At 40.0% G+C, this 17,639-nt stretch overlaps 1 protein-coding gene and 1 pseudogene across 1 annotated transcript; one reads left to right on the forward strand and one right to left on the reverse strand.

Moving 5' to 3' along the window:
* Positions 1-289: 289 nt before the first annotated feature.
* On the reverse strand, positions 290-11,060 carry LOC129372879 (protein-glutamine gamma-glutamyltransferase E-like; annotated as a pseudogene).
* On the forward strand, positions 11,023-17,204 carry LOC129372878 (G-protein coupled receptor 37-like 1). The gene is given in 3 exon segments (XM_055050442.1): positions 11,023-11,679; positions 14,938-15,094; positions 15,097-17,204. Coding segments are annotated over 3 exon segments (1,587 nt in total). The 5' UTR covers positions 11,023-11,088; the 3' UTR covers positions 15,936-17,204.
* The last annotated feature ends 435 nt before the right edge of the window (positions 17,205-17,639 follow it).

Consider the following 17,639-nt stretch of genomic DNA (forward strand, 5'->3'; position numbering starts at 1 on the left):
TTCCCAAAGCACATTCTGAGGTCTGAAGTTGTATTTGATAAAGTCAAACTTTACAAACTGAAGACCCAAAAATAAACTGAACCAAACCAGGCAGAGGTGAACAGATGAAGCAATTCCAAAAGGTTAAAACAACTAAAATGAGGCATGATTAACACATATTAATATTGTATTTTAAAATAAGTAAGACTTTAAAACACAATAACAGTAAAAAAAAAAAAGCCAAATTTGTACAAATTTTAAATCCTGAAAAATATCGACTGGCTTAGGAATAAATTGGTCTGGAGAAAAAACAGTCAAAGCAGCAGCTCTTTTCTTATCACTGTAATAAGTTTTAAACAATAATACAACAGAAAGTCATGATTGAAATTAAATTCTCAGCAGTGTCGTCTTACTACAAGTTTTTTATTGCTCCCCTTAGAAATCCAAGTTTTAAATTTAAAAATAAAGAAACAGCCTAAAAGAGCAATTTTTTCAAACAATATTCTCCGATTTCAATGATCCCTCTACTTCAAAAACGTTTTTCTTTCTGTAGTTTACGGTCTGACATTAACGATGCAGCTGCTCTTGATGTCTCTGAAAGCGGCGCAGTCAAAGTCGGCTAGTAGAGTCCTCTCTCCGCTCTTGTAGGGAACGACGCTCAATTTGACAAACATTTCCTTGTTTGGCTTCAGATTTCAAGCCTGTAGGCGACACAAAAACACAAGAGTCAGGTTTCTCCTTAGAGCTTGTCCACTTTTCAACACCTGTCCTGCAGGTAAGCAAGAACACACATACTTGAATGTTTGCTCCCAATCAGTGAGTCCAGTTCCAGAGAGTCAGAGTGCAACCTGTCAGCGTCTCGCTGATTGGATTTCTGAAAGTCACTAAGACACTCAGTCTCTGATTCACTCGGGCTTCATCACACACCTGAAACAAAAACACAACATTTTAAACGCAGAAAACGTTTTTATACACTAGAGAGAAGTGGAGACACAAATAAAATAAATGAGTTAAAAAGTTTGACTCAGACGCGGGGAGAGGAGCCAAAACTTATACTCAAGTAAGAATAAAAGAGTATTTGGTAAAGAGTCTACTCAATTACATCATCAGACGGATCATAATATGAAGTTAAGTGAAAATATTGGGATTTTAAAGATCAAAATGAAGGGTTTTTTTTCCAAAATATTATGTAGCTAGAGTTTAAAAAGCAACAGCATCTCACAGTGATGGCGATGGGAGGATCTTTCAGCAAGACGCGGTCCGCCGCCAGGTAGGTCTCATCGTTCTGGAGGTCAGTGATCATGGCTGAAATGTTCATGGTCTGGCAGTCCACCATGTATTTACTGTAGGTGAAGTACGGGATCTGAATGGGGATGGTCAGGTCTGAAGGACACGAAACGAGACAAGATCAAATTTAAAGATTTTCTCGAACTTCCGGGTGTTTTCATGTAAACTTGGTTCGATTAGAGACCAAAGTTGCAACATTTGTAACTTTTTCAGCTGTTGCGGTTTGATTCCGCATTGCGCTGCGTCCGACAATCCAAACCATTTAAAAAACTTATTCCCCTCCTCACCTGTGGGGGCGCTACACCAAGAACTGAAGGAAGCAACACAAAAACTTGAGTACAATTTGAAAACAAAACAGAGTAGCGTCTGACTTCAGCGACTCTGGGGTTGCTCTTTCATTTTTTGTAAAAAACAGGAACTCATTTCTCCTGTTAGCGCTAGGCTAACACATTTGTTTTGTATGTATTTTCCCAGAAGGCCCTGCGCCGCAGCCCACTTCCTGCTTCTGAAGCGGTCTCCAGTCCACTAGAACTTGAACCCAGACTGAGGTTTGCAGGAGGACCAGAGTTAAATTTTTCAGCCCACATCAGAATTAGGCTTCACATTCACTCCTCCCCGAACGAGTCGGACTTATTACCGGACCAGTTTCTGTTAGAGCTTAATGACAGCGGACCTTTTCCAGGAAGTAGTTGTTTCTGGACGACCTCATTCTGGATGTTTCCTTTTGGTTGGCCGATGTACGTCATGGCCTGGACGTTGATGTTGACCGACAGCATCCTGGCAGCGCTGCCTTCACTTCTCAGCAGCAGATCTATCTTCACATCCTGACCCTTCACTGGTGTAGACTCCTGCATTGGTTGAATTCAAAGTCACAGACCAAGAGCATGTGTTCATTGTTTATTCTGGATTTTACTTCTCCGAAAAAAATTGTCAATTCATCAATTCATCCCGTTTGTTACCCAGACATTGCAATTTGTCCATTTCATTGTTTTCTGATGTTTTTCCCATTTAGTTTAATTTTGATACACAGTTGATGCCAAATGATTTTTATCAGATGTTGCTGGTCAAAACAACCTTAACTGACAATGTGGAGCTAAATTAGGGCCATAAAGTTTGTTCAAAAGAAAAAAAATATTTGAACCTAAAAACAAAAAAGATTTGTAACTGAAAAATTATTTTTGATACTGGAATAAAAAGGTTTGAAACTGAAGAACAAACCCGTGAAACTGAAAAATATGTCCAAAAATACTTTTCAAATGTAAGATTTTTTTCTTTTGAACAATTTTTATGTAACCACTTTGACTCCATAACCTTCTGTGGGAGTCGCACGACCAAAACATAAACTTTCAGTAGAATATTGTGGAATATAAAATATGTTTAGACTTTTTTTACATTTTTGTAAAATATAAGGTCATTTTATTAATGTAACTGCATGATGAAGCAAAGTCAGATGTAACTGCCTGAAACACTGAGCAGTGAAGACGCTAACAGAGGCTAATGACATACCTCTTTAAATTTAACAATGAGTGGCGGCGTTGGGTTCTCTGTGTTTGTGGCGTTTAGTGGTTCAGGTGTTGGACACACTGCAGTTCTTGAATCACTGTCCAGTCTGGTCAGGGCGTCTCTGAAGACGTCCCTTTCCTGCACCGATCCTGTAATCCAGAGAGGAAACATTATTCAACATTTACCAACAAAAGAAAGTATTCCAGTTCAGCGTCTTTGAATAAAGTGTATTTACTTCATTGAGTGTGAGTGTACTTACACTGCAGTACACTTGAAACTGCTGTATGATTAGTAATTTGTTCTGAGTTTTTGTACTTATGAATTGAACTTATGATGCTGCTACATATATACATATTTCTACGCTACCACACTGTTTTTCAAAATGGCTGCTCAACAAATATGTTTGTGCGTCAGAAGATCCTCGGCAGAAATACTTTTCACAACTTGTATTAAGCTTGACAAAAATTTTGAGCACAGACTAAGTAAAAATAACCCTCTAATAAATGCGCTTACAATGCAAAAACAACTATAACTCAAATATGAGAAACTTTAAAGTCAAATCCAGAGAAATAATGTGAGTCTATTGATCCTGGAAAAATGTAAAATAACATGTTGAACAAATTGATTCACAAAAAGAAGGAAGTGCATTCTGAGAGGTAGTTTTTCCATGTGTAAAAGCATTTAGTTTGTATACTAATGGCATTTTAAATATTTACATATATATTTGTTATCATGCTAGCTTGGTGCACTTGCAGGCCCCCTGGTGGTGTGGGGGTCCAATGCAGACGCTTAAATGCACCTCTTGGTGAACTAAAACAACATGGTAAAAAAAAAAAGCTCCACAGTGATGCAGTGAAAGGATTGTGCCTGGTGTGTCTGTCTGCTAACCTTCTGTGTGCTTATAGGCGTTCGTGATGTCCATCCGGTGGTTGGAGCCAACAGCCTTCATGGAGATGTACTGTCCAACACTCCTGGTGTCAGACTTCATCTGCACCTTGGATCCATCTCTTTTGATCTGGAATCACAGGAAAACATCCGTGTAAAACACAAGTCTTCATGAAGGTCAGCAGTTTGATGTCAGATATTATCAGTGTGTTTCTGTAAATGTGTCTTGTAGAAATGTAACAGTAAAGTTTCAGGATGAAGACTACTGTACAGACACATCGCAAGTGACAAGATCCTGCTTCCTCTTGGAGGGCAGAAAAAACATTTATACTGTCAAGTTGTCAAAGCAATGCAGTAAATCCTAAATGTACGAGTGATACATGAAACAAAAAAGGATGCTGTGCTTTACTACTAATTGTCAACAATTTGACAACTAGAAAAGGTCAGAAAAGTGGTAGAGAGAGAAGAAGTAGGTCAGCTATGCTAGCTTGACTTTGACAACCGTAACATGTAGATGTGCTGTGGAATTTGGTGTTTCAGTTCAACTATGAAAAAAATAAATAAAAGATGATGCACAAAGTGACAGATTAGCTAATCTACCACAGCAATCACTTATTCAAAAAATTAAAATCAAGCCTAAAAATATACATCTGTACGGACTGTTTGTTCTGTTTGTTGTGTTGAAAATGCCTGAGTGTTGTTTGTTCAACAATTTGTTTGCCTTGTTTTACCCGATGCTGCGGCACACTGCGCTAAATTAATAATACATCTCCAGGTTTCATAATGTTGTAGTCTTTTTGCCCTCCAGCCTTATGCACTATTTTAATATTTAAGCAATGCAACATGTCTATGAATTCAAACCAGTTACAAGCATCTCCTTTTCTTTTTCATTTCTATCTCTAAATGTGGGTCTGATAATGTAAATGCTCTGCCGACTGACCAGCCAGGTAACACGGTCAGCATTGACCTCAGCGAAGACAAATGGTACATCATATTTCAGGTCAACGTCTCCGTTCATGATGGCCGCTACTGGAGCCGGACCACAGCAAAACACACCTGCAAGACAAATGACAGTTTAACATCCCGGTGTTATGCCACGTTCTGTGACCATCGGAGGCACTGGAAAAATAAAGAATAAGAATAAAAAAATAAAGAATAAAAAATCACAATGTAGTAAAATCTTAAACTATTATATTTCATATTTTTCTGACAGTGCAGTGACAGTATTTGACATTTCCAGAATAGTCATAATATGAGTGGTGAGATCACGATCACTAAATACCAAATAAATTCTGAAAATGCAAAATAAAACCCACGGTTCGGTACCTTCACTCTTTTCCTGCGGCGTTCCATCCAGAACCTGCCAGCCGTCATATCGGCCATCCTCTGCCAGATCCGGTCGTCTCATCCACCCCTCAACCCACACGTGGACGTTCCTTTGAATAAAAGCCAACAGGGAAATGCATCAGTGTCCTGCTGGTTTGAGACACCTCTGTCCTCTCAGTCCAACTCCCGTTAAACAACATCGTTCTTTAGATTCCTCAAAAATTCAAGGCAGACATGCACGACTCGACACAAACGTTGGTGAATACACTGAATACGGCCCTTGGTTGGTTTCATCAATATTTTACTTGCACCTACAATAACTGATGCAGATGAATAATTTTAAGTTGTTTTACATTATCCTGCAGAAATGAATATTTCTGATGGTACAATGAATGAAAGAATATTGCACAAGTCAGCAAAACTGAAACTGTGAAATTAATATTTCTGACAGTTAATCACACTGTCTTTTGATTCCTGTGCTTTGAATATTAAATCTAAGGATAATGTGCATCTCAGAAGGAGAAATTAGTGTACTCTACCAGACGCTGTCATTGACACCAAATTCTCCGTAGTAGGTGTCGATGGTCAGGTTTGCATTGGAGTCGTGAGCGGATTCGAAGTTAGTGACGACCCGGCAGGGGATTCCCAGCAGGCGCATCACTGGAACCAAATAAAGCACAATTTAGGTTAATTATCATATCATAACTCTTTAGGGTAACAGTTACAGCTCATGTTAGCACTTTAATATTATCATCTTTGTAAACCTAAAATAAAATCTGTTACCTGACAAATTAAACATTCGTCTGTTTATCCTGTGGTGAATATATTTAGTGAAGGGAGCAAGAAGAAAGAAAAGGACAAATATGTTCCCCTTGAAAACATAAAAAATAAATCATAAAAGCCATAATTATTTTTAAATGTCTGTTTTTTTTCTCATCATGATGCTGGGAAATGAGAAACATCTTCTACCAACATCACATCCCTGCTGTCTCTTCACTTCTTAAGTAAAGAGTGTAAAACGTTTTTGAAGGAAGATCTGGATGATCTCACCTGAACACAAGACGCCGGCGAACACCCAGCACTGGCCGTAGTTGACAGGTTTGCAGAAGGAGGCGAACCACTGCTTCAGGATGGCGTAGCTGCCGCTCCAATGGAGGGAAGCCATATTTAAAATCACCTGACCAGTTTCCCCGCAGGACGCCATCGTTCATTTCTTCTTTGTTAACCTGAAAAATAAATAATAAAGAGCAAAGTTAATATTTTGATAAGGAGGAGCTCATTTATGTGTTTCCAACTTAATTAGTTGAGAAGTTTTTAGTTATTTTATTATTGTAAATGATAAAACACAGATTTTATTTTTATTTTTTATCAGAAATACTACATTAATTATGTTGAGTTCCGTCAATTAACTTTTTCTTAGAACCAAAATCTGAAATTAATTTTTACATTTAAAATTGTTTAGATCACTTTGATAACTTTTAGACTTTCGCATTAATTTAACAGATTAAAAACACACTGGGGATCGTGGTGCAGATGCCTTTTGTTTGCCAAATGTCCAGTCTGATGACTTTTTCACCACCTTTTTTAACTTGTAGCATCAGATTAAGACAATTTTCATCTAAGTTGTGTGAGATCTAAGTACAAAGTACCTGTTGTCACCCAAGGACTTTTTTTTAATAAAATGTTGGTTTTAGAACTCATAAAGCAGTTATAAGATATTTTGTTATTTCTCCAGAATATAAATCACTCATGATGAAAACAATTATGATTAACTGATTATGTTTGCTAATATATCAACTGTAAAAAAATGAGCAACCTTTTGGATTTAATGCATTCAAGTTATTTAAAACAATAACCACATATTGATTTTATTTAAAAGAAAATTCCAAAGAATAAAATGTACATCTAAAAAAATCAAATAATATAGTTCTGCAGTTCTGATAACAAAAGGAATGAAAATAAATAATATGAAGCCTGGCAGTAATACCACATTCACCAATATATTGTGGCTAAAATCTATCTATACAAAAAAGTAAATGTTTTCTTAATCTACACAAAATTTAACATGTAATATATAAACCAGTTCCTACCATGTTGGTAATGACCCGGCTGACGTAGACGGGGTTACAGCGAGCAGAAACGTCGTCAGCCGAGTTCAGCTTGTGTTTCCTGCTGAGGTTGAGTAACTTCAGGCATATCTTCACCATGTCCTCCTCAAACTGAAAACAAAGAAAAATATTCATAAACAGCGTCTTATGCATCAGAATTTATTCAAAATGAAATTATTTGTACCAATTCAAATACTTGAGTGTATTAAACTAATATAAAATGTATTCCAGGACATACTTTTCTTTTTTTAAGAGAAAACAAACTGTTTAGGTGTTTTTTCAAAGTAATGGTGCATCAAGTATTCCTCAATTTTCTACTCTCTGCATCTTCTACTTGTCCAAAGTCCCAGGAAAGTCCATTAATGTATCGATCAGAACCTGTGTAGATTATTCCATGTTGGTTCATAACGTATTCGCGTCTCTCTGCCTCATTAGGCAGAAACACCCAGTCATCTACACAAACAGAAAATAAAGAGATAAACACCAAGGATTTTATTTAAGTGGGGTCCTGTGTGGTTGCTGTGCGCAGTCAGTGTCTTATCAATGTTTAAAATACGTAGAAATTGTCCATCATTTTGATAGGAAACAACACATAAAAGAAAATGAGCAATCACTTTGTTTTTTTGATTAATAAACAGAAAATGTCCTACCAGGACACCAAGGGTTGAAGAGCACAAAGAGTTGTGCTAACTCCTTTTCTTCAGCTTTAAGTCCTGCAGAAAGTTTGTACTGCCCCACCGGAGCGTCAGCGGGCGGCGTTATCGTTAGAGCCAACGCTCCTGTTTCAGGAAGCCTGTTTTTCTGAAGCTCTGCTCTCCAGACTGCTTTAGCACGTGATGAACGTTTCAGTTTGTCCAGAAAACCAAAATATGACATTGTTCCTTGCTCCTGAGATGGATGTTTCCCTGCAAAATAAAAAACAATTAACCTTGTACTTATTAACGCTAATATGTGAGAATATTTTCTTTCTACTGTTAATAAGCTACTTTTTAAGTAGCTTATAAAGCTACTTAAAAAGTATCTTTATAAGTTCTAAAACCAACATTTCATTAATAAATAAGTAAATTATTTATTTCAGACCGAGAATTAGTTTTTAAAAAAAGGCATTTCAAAAAATAATAAAAAACAAACCAGTCACAACTTTCATGGTGAGTTGATCCAAGTCAGGGTTGAAAGGTTTAGTCATTTTCAGGGTGATGCTGAACGGCTGGCCTCTCCTCACAATCAGCTGCTTCACTGAGACTGAGCTGGTGTGGTGCGCCTTGTTGTTGCTCTCGCAGTGGAGCGCCACCTCCTGAAAAGCTGAAGGGAAATGGAAAAACAACTGTAGTCACTGATAAAAGAAGGCTTATCAAGTGTAAAGATCTGATGCAAACTTTTATGAAAGTATTTCATAAGAAATTTATTTTCAACCTGATGCTGCAAGAAAACAATTTCATTCACATTTTTGTGAAAATTGCATTTTTGCAGACTACAGACAGACACAGTTAAAAAACAAAAATAGAAATGAGTGTTGGAATGGGAGTGTATTGTTTAGGTGAAATATGAAAAGTGATTTGACTGAAAAAACAAAAAAGACTCAGTTTATCTTGCCTGTGAAGCAATCAAATTTTGACAAGAAGTGTCCTTTTCTTTCTGAGTCACAATTTAAATTTTAAAATCTGCATTCAGTTATTCTTTTTTACTAACTTTAAAATATATTTTTAATTATTAATGTAATCTGCTGCCAAAATGTGACTGACCACCGATTCCCTTTCTCTGCTAATATCTAAAATATAAATTATACTATATATATAAAAACAATATTCGGATAAAACTGAGTTACTACAGGGCTGAGGTCCATATAAGAGCTGAAACAATTAGTCAGATTAATTGTGATGAATTCATTATTTTAAAAAATGTTTAAAATAATGAAAATGTCAGAGCAATAAATAAGCCAAAACTGTTCAAAAAATGTACATTTTTTACAAAAAAGCTTTGTGTAAAGTCTTAGTTTCACCTTTTCCTAATTCTGTAAACAAAATAATTACTTATTGATTTCCAATTTAACTCAATCCAAAAAACTGTCAAAAGATTAGTACTACACTGTGTATAGTTTGAAGTTGAGTAATTATGTTTATGTTCCCTGAAAAAAAAAATTTATTGCATTTTAGGCAATAAAATTTTTATTTTCTTACATAAAAAAATTGAATCCATTACTTGTTTATTTGCATCTTTTCACTGCATTTTTATTGAAAATAAAAAATGTGCAGAATGTGTCAGTTTCACTGATAGTTTAATTGATAGGTAATATAATCGTAGTTTGAGCCTCCGTCTAAAACTTATTAAAGCTTTTCATTTACTGCATGCAATAATAACACAGCCTAGTTTCTATAAATATTGATGTTTTTAATACTGTACCTGAATATCGATGATCTTTTAACCAGTTTCTGGGCAAGCTGGACCCATTGATGGTGCTGGACCCATTGATGGTGCTGGACCCATTGATGGTGCTGGACCCCTTGGACCAGTGGAAGCCGTTGAGGAAGTCGTTGCAGTAGAACATCCTTGTCTCCCTGCTCAGCTTTTCCACTTGAGACGATGAAACGATTGAAGGCTTTCAGTCTGGAACTGAACTGGAACTGAACTGGGATCCGACTCTCCACTGGCCGCTTTCCAAGGCTGTCGCCACGCCCAACATTTCCCAAATGGGAGGAATCCATTCTGGGAACAAATTTTTAAATTCCAGAGAAAATGCACCAGGTGTCATGAGTAACAGATTTTATTTTTCTGTAAGGATGTGACTCAAAGTTGCCAAACACTTTCAAGATAAATTTTTTAATCGTACTCCATAGTTTTAAAAGGTGAAATTCTTTTTAAGCTTAAAGGTAAGTTATGTCTTGGCAATTTTTAAAAATATTCAACAATATTTTTCTGATTTGTGAAATGTGACAAAAGAGCTATTTATATAAAAATCTTTAAATAAGGGTTCATATTTATCTAAGACTGTAATTTAATAATAAAAAATGTATACTTCTACAGTTTTTCAAACTTCATCTTGATTTAAGGAAAGTGACAGATCCCTCAGGAACAGAAAAAAAAATAAAGAAGTAGTTTTAGGGACCAATAAAAAGGTTCTTTACAGTTTGAACTGATGTGTATAAACATTTTGGATCAAAGTGTAGCGATTGGATAAACTGCACATGATATTTGTTGGATCTAATGAAAAACAAGACTGCATGCTGTTAGAAGAAACATCAAAAAACGGCATGATATGAGAGACATGATATCATGTCGTCTTTCTTAACTGAAGTTCTCAGTTGTGACATTTGCATTTCTTCAGTAAAGGAATCTTTAGAGACAACAAACGTTTAGTTCCCACCGACGGTTATCAGTGTCTCACCTGTGGATCAGAATGACATCAGTGGTTTTATGGTTCCAGTGAAATGGTGTCACCATGGGTGACTAAAATCCCAAGTTACAACACAACCAAGGCGTTTAGGCGACTACTACTTATCTAGAAATGATAAGTTGAAGTTTTGTCTCAGTTTTTGATTCTGTGGTGAAATCTAACATAAATGAATCTGTGATATCAATAATAAAAATATGTAGATTTGATTAAATGTTCAGGTTTTCCTGTGTCCTGCAAAGAAATGAAATACATTTTATCATTTAATTTGTTATTATTTGTATTGTTGTAAAGCTGGAATGAATGGACCTCTTATTGGGCTCATTTATTCAGAGTAACCTGATTTTAATAAATAACAAATTATTAATCAATAGTTTTTAGTCATTTCCATTTTGTTCCCTCACATTCCTCCACAATTCTGAAATTGTTTTAAATTCGTGCCTTTAATTTGAAACGTCTCACCGGATCCTCTGTGCTGTTTTTGTAAACTTGGATGCTGAACTTGGTTGGACTCTGGAAGTTGTCCATCAGGACCCCTGGGAGGTTGGACCGTCTCACTTGTCTCCTGCTTGAGTCTCAGCAGATGCAGGACAGCAGCGGCTCCGCGGAACCATGAGGCTTTTCTGCTGCGTCTTTCTGCTCTTCCTGCGCAGCGCGGACCTCCGTCATGTCCTCACAGCCGCAGACGTCCAGGCGGAGGATGCTGCGGGTCTGGCTGCGGGGACGGAGGAGAGGACCGGGCCGGAAACTTTCAGCCTGAAGCGGGTCACTCGAGGAGCCAAAGATGGGAGTTTCAGGAAAAGAGACCCGGTTTCCCAGAACAGTCCTCCCCGCAGACACGACGACCCGAGCGGCTTCTTCACCACGCCGAGGACGCACCGCCAGTCCTCCGCCCCGCGGGCCAACTCCTCCGCGGGGCTCCTGAACCCGCTGCTCCCGGTCACGGACGCCTCCTACTGGGCGTACGCGGTGCTGCTGCTGGCGCTCGTGCTGTTCGCGGCGGGTCTCGTGGGGAACCTCGCGCTCATGTGCATCGTGTGGCACAGCTTCTACCTGAAGAGCGCGTGGAACTGCATCCTGGCGGGTCTGGCCTTCTGGGACTTCCTCGTGCTCTTCTTCTGCCTGCCCGTCGTCATCTTCCACGAGCTCACCTTGAAGCGGTTGCTAGGAGACCTGTCCTGTCGGCTCGTGCCCTACCTGGAGGTGAGAGAGCGGAAGCGCGCGGGTTGTTTCCGGCTGAAAGTCACTTTGATTCAATATTAATACAACTCCACCTTTAACTTAGTTTAGTTCAGAAATAAAATTCCAAATATTATTATCTAATCGAAAATGATGTCATAATTCTGACCATTTAAATAAAACCAATTATGAAGAAATATATATATTTATGAGTTGGTTAATAAAAAGCACATGTGGGTCAAATGATCACTGATTTCCTCACTGCTGATCATATCATCCAAAGCAGCGATTCAAATGTGTCTGTTTCTGAAGCATCAAGATGTTTGTTCAGTTACTCACACAGAGTGAAATATTCTGAAATGTTACTCAAGATAAGTTAAATAATGCCGAAGTAAAACTGCTCCTAAAAAATATTTTTTCCAAAAAAGTCACTAAGTTTGCAACTCAATTGATTTGAGTTTGTTTGTTCATCATTTTCCTGGTTTTCATTGTTGCAGCAGCAGAATCTTAGTTTGACTTACTAAACGATGTCAACAATTTACACACAGTTAAATAAATTACAATTACAAAACTTTTGTTTTGTTGAACAAACATTTATTACCAACAAAACACAGCATCACTGATTACTGCTAACAACATGTAGCGTAGGACTCACAGCATCAGAGAAAGAAACGGCATTTTTGAGGTTATATGTTTGAAAAGTCAAAGGCCTGAAGCCACAGGGCTTCATGTAGAGCAGACGACGTCTCTGGATGGTTTAACCCAAACCAACACATGATGAACATCAACACAAACAGAACAATGCTAAACAATTCACCGAAATGATTAACAATGAACATAAATCAATTCCTCACTGAAGCCACATGACAAACATCCAAACAGCAGAATAATGCAAACATATGAACTCTGGTTTCAATTATCGCATTAATCAACATTTTCTGTCTTCTTCACTGACCTTCACAATGTTAAACAATCTTCACTATGTAATTTTTATCGTAATTATTTAATGTTAATGGAAAATTCAGAGTCCAGCTGGTGAACACATTCAGTTCAGACCCAGTTCTCCATCTGAGCTGTTTTTACTCCTCATGTTGAACCGACTGAAGCAAACTGATGAATGGCTCTTTGTCCCTGGATCCAGACGGCTTCCCTCTGAACAGAGCGGGCTGTTGTGACCCGTTTGGCCTCTTTGGTTCTGTTTGTGAAGCGTGAAGCATCTCTTGTTTGTTGGATCTCAGAAACAAACAGTTTGCAGAGCTCAGCTGTTTGTCTGCAGGTGCAGAACCGAAGATCCAAGCCGGGTCTGAGTGAAGACAGACACAGATTCTGACGACTTCAAGCTAAAATAAAAATATTTAAAGTTTGTGGCCCGGTTTATTGGGTCAGGAAGGACCGTCAGGTAGAACAAGTGAAGCAACTGTTTAATTCCATGTTCTAGTTGTTTTGGAGCAGAATCACAGATTTAAACTCAACTCTTGTTTCACAGCTCAAGACAGTTTCCACTTTAGTGGCAAATGTCACCTTGACAGTTGACCTGGAGAGAATCTGAGGTCACAATGGTGGAACCAGTCCGTGGATGTAGAGCGACGACCGATTGATACACCAGTCACATCACTACAGATGCTGCACCGACCCATCAGTCCATCTCCTAGTCCAGTTATGAACCAGACCTTAAACTTCTCCACTCAGTGCAGAACCTCTTCCCAGACCCAGAGACGGCGCTCTGGCCTTTTCTGGCTCGAGACTATAGGCTCAAATTCTCCTCCCAGTCGCTTCACACTCAGTTTGAACCACTCCAGAAAAAGATGTAGATCACAACCTGATGAAGGCGACAGGATCAGATCTGTCCGACCCATCTGGAGGAGACGGCTTCCAGAGTCGTGTGTCGAGGGAATCAAACCATTTCTAGCTGGTATTTCTCAAACTCACACACCAATTCAGGATCCTTCCCCTCCAGAGCTTCAGACCGCCGTCGTCCCCACCTTTGGCCATCACCTCCCACATTACACCCCAACACTTTGGCTCCTCCTCTATGAAGTTTGTGAATTCAGGCAGCATTTAGATGCAGGTAACAGGGTCCAAATCCTCCCATCTTTAGATTACATATATCCTCGTATAGATGGAGGATAACTATCAGTCCCTGGGCTCCTGTCCTCTCGTCCTTCCGCTCGCTGATCCAGGCAACAACATCAACATCATGGAATTTAAATAAGGCGATGAGAACTCAATCACTGGCCTTTGAGTTTTTATTAAATCTTGTTATAACTAGGAGCATTGTCATATCAACAGTATTTTTCAGAACTCTGCATACAAAATGTATTTTCTCCTTTGGACCACCTGCCCTGTTTCCCTCTCCCACCTCTTAACATGACCTTCACATAGTGCAATAAGGAAAAAGTACAAAGGGTGAGAAGTTAAACTGTCCATTACAGTCAACCAGCTGGTTGAGTTTATTATAGTTTCCCGTCTCTGCAGGGCTCCAGCTGGACTCCCGGCTCCCTGAACTGGAGCTTCTCCTCATTTGTAGGAGCATGTCTGCAGAGGGCCGTAACGAGGTCGGCCCTCCAGCCTCATCAAGGCTCTGCTTATTCACCTCTTTTCATGCAAACAAGGGAATCTGTTTCTGCTAATTAATGACCGTTTTCTTTAATTGCTCTTTTTGCTGAGGAGCATTTAAGCAGGTCAAGCTGCCAGCTGCCCCCTGTCTGCTGTTAGTTCAGCTTTTCTCATGCTAATTACATCTCAGCAGTAATTACCCTCAGCTGGTCTAAACTGTTTCATCTCACTAAGCTCTCTGAGGGAGGAAAAGTCTGTTTCTTTTGGTCAAAATCTTCCCCCTTCTGTTCAGTCGAGTCTCCATGAACTGCCAGCCTGCAGAGCAGAAGTTGCTTCTGCAGCCGGAGTTGTTGCTGGTCCTGATATGGACGTAGATTATTTGAGTTAATGTTTGGAATCAGACAGAGATAGAGTTTGTCTGTTCAGGCAAAATAAAGGATTGTGCACAGCTGAATGGCTGCTGTGGAGATGAAGGGATTTCATGAAAGAATCTCTCATTGATGAGGTAATAACGTTATAACATGATGTAAATCTAAAAACAGGTCGGTTTTACATTATACTGCCCCTCTAAGGGAATTTTGGAAATAAATTTTAATGAACACGACTTTGGAGAAAACTTTCTGTGGAGCTGGGAGGGAATCGGATCTTCAGCCGTTTTGTTCTGAACTGTCTTATTGCAGCCAGAGAAACATTTGAAACTGGTCTGGGTTCTGTCTCCTCTGCCAGGTGACCTCTCTGGGCGTGGCGACCTTCAGCCTCTGCGCGCTGAGCATCGATCGTTTCCACGCCGCCACCTCGCCCTCCCCCCACCAGACGCCGAAGGTGGAGCCGTGCCGCTCCATCCTGTCCAAGGTGGGTGTGATCTGGGTCGGCTCCATGGTGCTGGGGCTCCAGAGCTGCTGCTGTGGCAGCTCGTCCAGCAGACCGTCAGCCTGCCGGCGCCGACCTCTGACCTGACGCAGCACCGGCCGGCGGCGTCCCTCCTGGCCTCTCTGAGGGCGGACCGGGTGAAGGTGGATGCCTGCGTCCGCGAGCCGTGGGCGGAGCTCCCGGAGAGCGTCTACGCGCTGGTTCTGACCTACCACCAGGCCCGCATGTGGTGGATATTCGGCTGCTACCTGTGCCTGCCGCTGCTCTTCACTCTGGCCTGCGACCTGGTGACCAGGAGGGTTCTGTCCCAGCGGGAGCCGCAGAAACCCGGCACCGAGAAGGTGGCCGGCAGATGCTCTTCCTCCTCTTCCTCCTCCTCTTCCTCCTTGGGGAAGAAGAAGCAGCAAGTGAGGGAGCAGAGGCTGCGTACCGCCGTGATGGCGCTCACCGCCCTGTACGTCAGCTGTAATCTGCCTCAGAGCGTGTGCAGCATCACCCTGGCCTACGTGTCCGCCCCGGTTCTGGTTCTGCCGGCGCTGGCTCTGGTCGAACACTTCCTGCTGTTCGTTCGCTGCTCGGCAACGCCGGTTCTGCTGCTGTGCCTCTGCCGCTCTCTGGGCCAGGCCTTCATGGACTGCTGCTGCTGCTGCTGCGAAGAGTGCCTCCCTGACTCCTCCTCTTCCTCATCCTCGGCCTCCACCGCCCCCGCCTCCACCCTCTCCTCGCCCTCCTCACCCTCGCCTTCCTCCCTCACCCCCTCTGGCAAACAGGAGGCGATGAAGAGCGTGGCGGCAGAAAAGGCCGTTTGTGAGGCAGTGAAAGACTCTGCAGCCGCCATTGGGACCCCCTGCTGAGCCCAGAACACAAAACGGTCATTTAAAGGGATAGTTTGTGTTTTATACATCGAGGTTGTGTGGAGTAGTTATGAGTAATCAACGTCTTACGTGCAGAATTCATTCCATAGGGCTGAAAGTAGCTGTTTCCATTACAGTTGTGTTCACATCTTTGTCTATATTCTGAGGTTTGGATGTGATGCGTTCACTGACTCTGACTGCTTTCATTACTTCATTACTATCATATTCAGATGTTTACGTCCAGATTTAAAGTCTGGCTTCTTCTGCTGCAGAATTCTGAGGCATGTCGGATGAAATGCGACGTCACCGTTCGGACTGAAGAACCTTTGAAAACTATTGGATGAGATTCAGGTCCACATATGAAAGCAGCTCTGATTGGTTTTATTGGGAGAGAAAAGATCAGAATTGGGTCGTTCAGTGAAACGGATGGATATGGACAAAACCGAATTGTGCTTGTCTTTTGCTGTGTGAATGTAACCACAACAGGTTAGATACTGACTGCTTGGAACTGCTCCATACATCCTCTTTTCATTTTTTTAAAATGATCCTTTTTCATATTATGAATTCTTGGGTTTTATTTTAACATTTTGAAACAGTAAAAATCTGACGTAATAAAAGCCGAGCTGCTTTCAGGAAACATTTTCTTTTTTTCATATTTTTCTTTGATCCAGAAGAATGAAAGATAAAAACTTTTTCTGATTTTATTTTATTTATTCTGGAATTGTGGACAAAATAAAACCCAAGAAATAATTTTATGTAATATTTTCAGGAGGTTCTGTAGAGTAGACAATTATGTCACTTTAGTTAGAAAATTACACATTTTAGAGGAATTTCTTTGTAAGTGTTTGTAGATGAATATTCTTACTTTTTCCCAGTTTCTTATTTTCCTTTTTTACTAATATTTATTCAGGATTTGTCTCCGTCCTGTTCTCAGTACTGTACCACATGGAAACTAATTATATTTGCTAAAATGAGGCTAAATTCAGTTATTCTGAACTATGGCTGTTTATTTTACAGCATGTTTTTGCTGAACATTTTTTTACATTTTGTTTCAATAAAGTATTATTTTTCTTCTTGAATGTTAACATTTGTTATTTCTCTGCTAACAGAATCGTTCTTTTCAACATTTTCTTCACATTTTGCTATTTTTTCTTAGGACTGGTTGAATATTTTCTCCACAATCACAGATTCAGGGAACTTCAATTTTACTATGTTTCTCTGTGAATTTAATAAAAAGAATGAAAATAAAGATAAACACTTTTTGGGTGATTTCAGATTGAAAGCTCATGTTTTCCCTGCAGAACTTTTTCTGTGACGGTTCCAGAGCGTTTGGTTGCCATTTGGTTGCATTTTGTTGCGTTTAGTTGCTGTTTGGTTGCGTTTTGTCTGGAAGGCGGGGATGACTGGGCTCTGAAAGGAGTGCTGAGCAGCTGCACGCCCACCGCCTCACCGACCCACCATGCCTGACTGTGACGCTCCTTTTTGTTGTTGTTGGATTACTGAAGGTCACGGCTTCACAATGAGCTGCAGACTGAATGAACACAGACGCTCTGTGACCGGTTGCTCTGGAGAAAACGCAGGAATTCCTCACTTAGCCGACGGGTTTCCAGAACCTTCTTCAGATTTTCTTTTATTCCAGGTTCAAACTAAAACGTCATCCTAACACAAGAAACTCCCTGACTGACTGATCCACACACTGGGATT

This window comes from Poeciliopsis prolifica, unplaced genomic scaffold, assembly GCF_027474105.1.
Source record: "Poeciliopsis prolifica strain line A6 unplaced genomic scaffold, Auburn_PproV2 SCAFFOLD030, whole genome shotgun sequence".
NCBI classification, from domain to species: Eukaryota; Metazoa; Chordata; class Actinopteri; order Cyprinodontiformes; family Poeciliidae; genus Poeciliopsis; species Poeciliopsis prolifica.